The sequence below is a fragment of the Dermacentor silvarum genome, chromosome 4, assembly GCF_013339745.2.
Source record: "Dermacentor silvarum isolate Dsil-2018 chromosome 4, BIME_Dsil_1.4, whole genome shotgun sequence".
NCBI classification, from domain to species: Eukaryota; Metazoa; Arthropoda; class Arachnida; order Ixodida; family Ixodidae; genus Dermacentor; species Dermacentor silvarum.
Window position 1 is genome coordinate 176263935 of NC_051157.2, and position 2692 is coordinate 176266626.

General features: G+C 53.8%; 1 protein-coding gene across 1 annotated transcript; it reads right to left on the bottom strand.

Annotated features, from left to right (window-relative positions):
- Window positions 1-1410: 1410 nt before the first annotated feature.
- LOC119449058 (uncharacterized) lies at window positions 1411-2169 on the bottom strand. The gene has a single exon (XM_037712250.1). The coding sequence runs from the start codon at window positions 2167-2169 to the stop codon at window positions 1411-1413; it is 759 nt and encodes a 252-aa protein (XP_037568178.1).
- Between the last annotated feature and the right edge of the window lie 523 nt (window positions 2170-2692).

Below are 2692 nucleotides of genomic sequence, written 5' to 3' on the forward strand. Positions count from 1 at the left end.
ATGGAAGCGTGAGGCTTTGTTTGACCGGACAGAAGTGCATGGAGCGGGTGCAAGATAGCAGCGCAATAGGGAATAAACCGCCGGTAATAGTTGGCAAGCCCGAGGAATTTACGCAGTTTCTTCGTAGTTGTTGATCGTGGAAACTGTAATATAGCTTCCTCGCTCGCGGCTGGTGGAGAGATCCCACGGGAATCCACGCGATGGGCAAGAAAGTCCAGTGAAGAAACTCCGAACTCGCTCTTCGGTCCGTTGACGACTAGTCCGTAATTGCGGAGCCGCGTGAACACCTGACGCAGGTGAAGTTCGTGATCCGCTTCAGAGGTCCTAAGACGAGGATGTCGTCAATGTACGCGAAGCAGCACGTCAAACCACGAAGAACCTGGTCCACGAACCGTGGAACGGTTTGTGCGGCGTTTCGTAGACCAAACGACATACGTATGTATTGAAACATGCCAAAAGGTGATATTGTGGCAGTCTTCGGTAAGTCGGAAGGCTCGAATGGTATTTGGTGGTATGCCTTCACTAAGTCGATCTTGCTGAATACGGTGAAACTGTGCCACAATGCCGTGAAGTCCTGGATGTGTGGTATCGGGTAGCGGTCCGGTACTGTCACTTTGTCGAGGGCGCGATAGTCACCGCGCGGTCTCCAGTAACCTGATGACTTGGGGACCATGTGTAGCGGTGATGACCAGGCACCAGATGAGGGGCGGACGTATCCGAGCTCAAGCATATGCTCGAATTCTTGCCTTGCGATCTTGTAACGGTCAGGGGCGAGACGACGAGAACGTGCAAACACCGGCGCTCCTACTGTCACAGTGTGGTGAGTGACGTGGTGGCGTACCGGGTCTTCAAGAGATGGAGCACGGAAGAGATCGGTGAAGTCCTCCAGAAATGTAGGCCACGGCGGAGAGGCTTTGGCAGGAGCTTGCACGAGACGCAAAGGTGGTAAACTTGATGTCACGCCTTGAACTGTTAGGTGGGTCTCAGAATCCAGGAGACGGCTATGTCGTAGGTCTACTACAAGTTTAAAATGCCAAAGAAAATCTGCAGCGATGATTGGTACACGCACGTCAGCGACTAAGAAAATCCATCGAAACGTGTGTCTCAAGCCAATATCAAGCGTAACGGACCTGTGTCCGAAGGTTCTTATGGTTGAACCATTGACAGCAGTGACAGGCGGCGTGGTCTGACGTCGTCGTCTGTCCTCCAGCGTAGGAGGAACGACACACACTTCGGCACCTGTGTCGATGAGGTACCGGACTTTCGTGACGCGATCAGTGATGTGGAATAGGCGGCTGTGTGGCGGGCCTGAAACACTGGCCGCCGTCAGTGCATGGCCTGTGCGTTTCCCGCAAACTGGCATGGCTGATTGCACTGACGAGCACGTGCTCGGTATCGGCGGTGGTACCATCAGACGCTGCGAGGCAGACTTGGTGATCTGTCGCGGCTTTGGTGTCGCTGTTGTGACGCACTGCCTCGGTGGTCTGCTTTGAGCGAGCTGAGTTGAGCGGCCAGCTGGTCCACTTTGCGGTTGAGCTCCTCGTTAGCTTGAAGGAGACGGTCCAAGCGGTCGTCGCGGACCGGCGCATAGAGGGAAGAGTCACGTCGTCTTTCGATTCCAGATATGGCCGGGGTGACGAATTCCATAAATTTGTCGGCCATTTGTGCCAGTGAGTTGAGGGTTTCTGTGGAGGTCACGCTCAAGATCGTCCGCACCTGCTGTGGCAGTCGCTGTAGGAAGAACTCCCGTAGAATGGATGCCTCCAATGTAGCAGACTGGTTCCCAATCAGACACCGCATGCGACGCAGAAGCTCCGTGGGCTTTCGGTCACCGAGCTCTTTCGCGGTGAGTAGCTGCTGCAGCCTACGCTGTTCCGACTCGGTTGTCCGGCGTATAAGCTCTGTTTTAAGAGTGTCGTAGGGTGTGTTAGGAGGTGGAGAGCGCAGAATGTCCCTTACGATGGCGATTACAGCAGGTTGTAAAGCTCCGATGACGTAGTCGTACCTTGCTGTTTGCGATGTTACTCGATGTCGTCGGAAGAGAGGCTCGGCGCTCAGAAACCAGAGTTCTGAGTCCGACTGCCAAAACTCCGGTAGCTTGAGAGTAGCGACGACAGGTTCGGGTACCGTGGAATTCGGTGTGACGTCGTTGTTGGGTGTGGTGTCCATGATCAGCCGGAATGAACGAGGCTGAAGGTGTTTACCGTGGACACTCGGTGTGTTGGCGAAGGAACAAGCAGGTGGCGCGTTGCTGTCGGAAGTCCAGGGTCACCACTTGTGAGAAGACGTGATGGCGTTTGGTTGCCAACATTTATTTATGCATATCAGAGACGCTGTTGCTCTTGCCGCCGTTCTTGCCGTCTTGTCGCCGTTCTACTCTCGCGCTCAGCTCGAACGTGCGGAGCAGCCGACGCGCAACATAGTCGTCGTCGTCGTCGAGACGCTGACGGCTCGCCATAGATATTATCGAGCCTTCCTGCAGTCAATGGGCGTCACCTGTCGTTTTGGTTAGAAAGAAGGAGAATACCTGGAGATTTTGTATCGATTACCGTCACCTGAATAAGATTACTAAAAAGTACGTGTATCCGCTTCCGCGTATTGATGACGCGCGATACGATGCAATATAATATTACGTATGCACAAACGTGCTCAAAATAACATTGTGCTAAGCCAGAGATCACACATAGGGTTG

Excerpts from the sequence above, each read along its gene's own strand:
- LOC119449058 (XM_037712250.1), bottom strand. The coding sequence starts at position 2,169 with ATGGACACCACACCCAACAACGACGTCACACCGAATTCCACGGTACCC.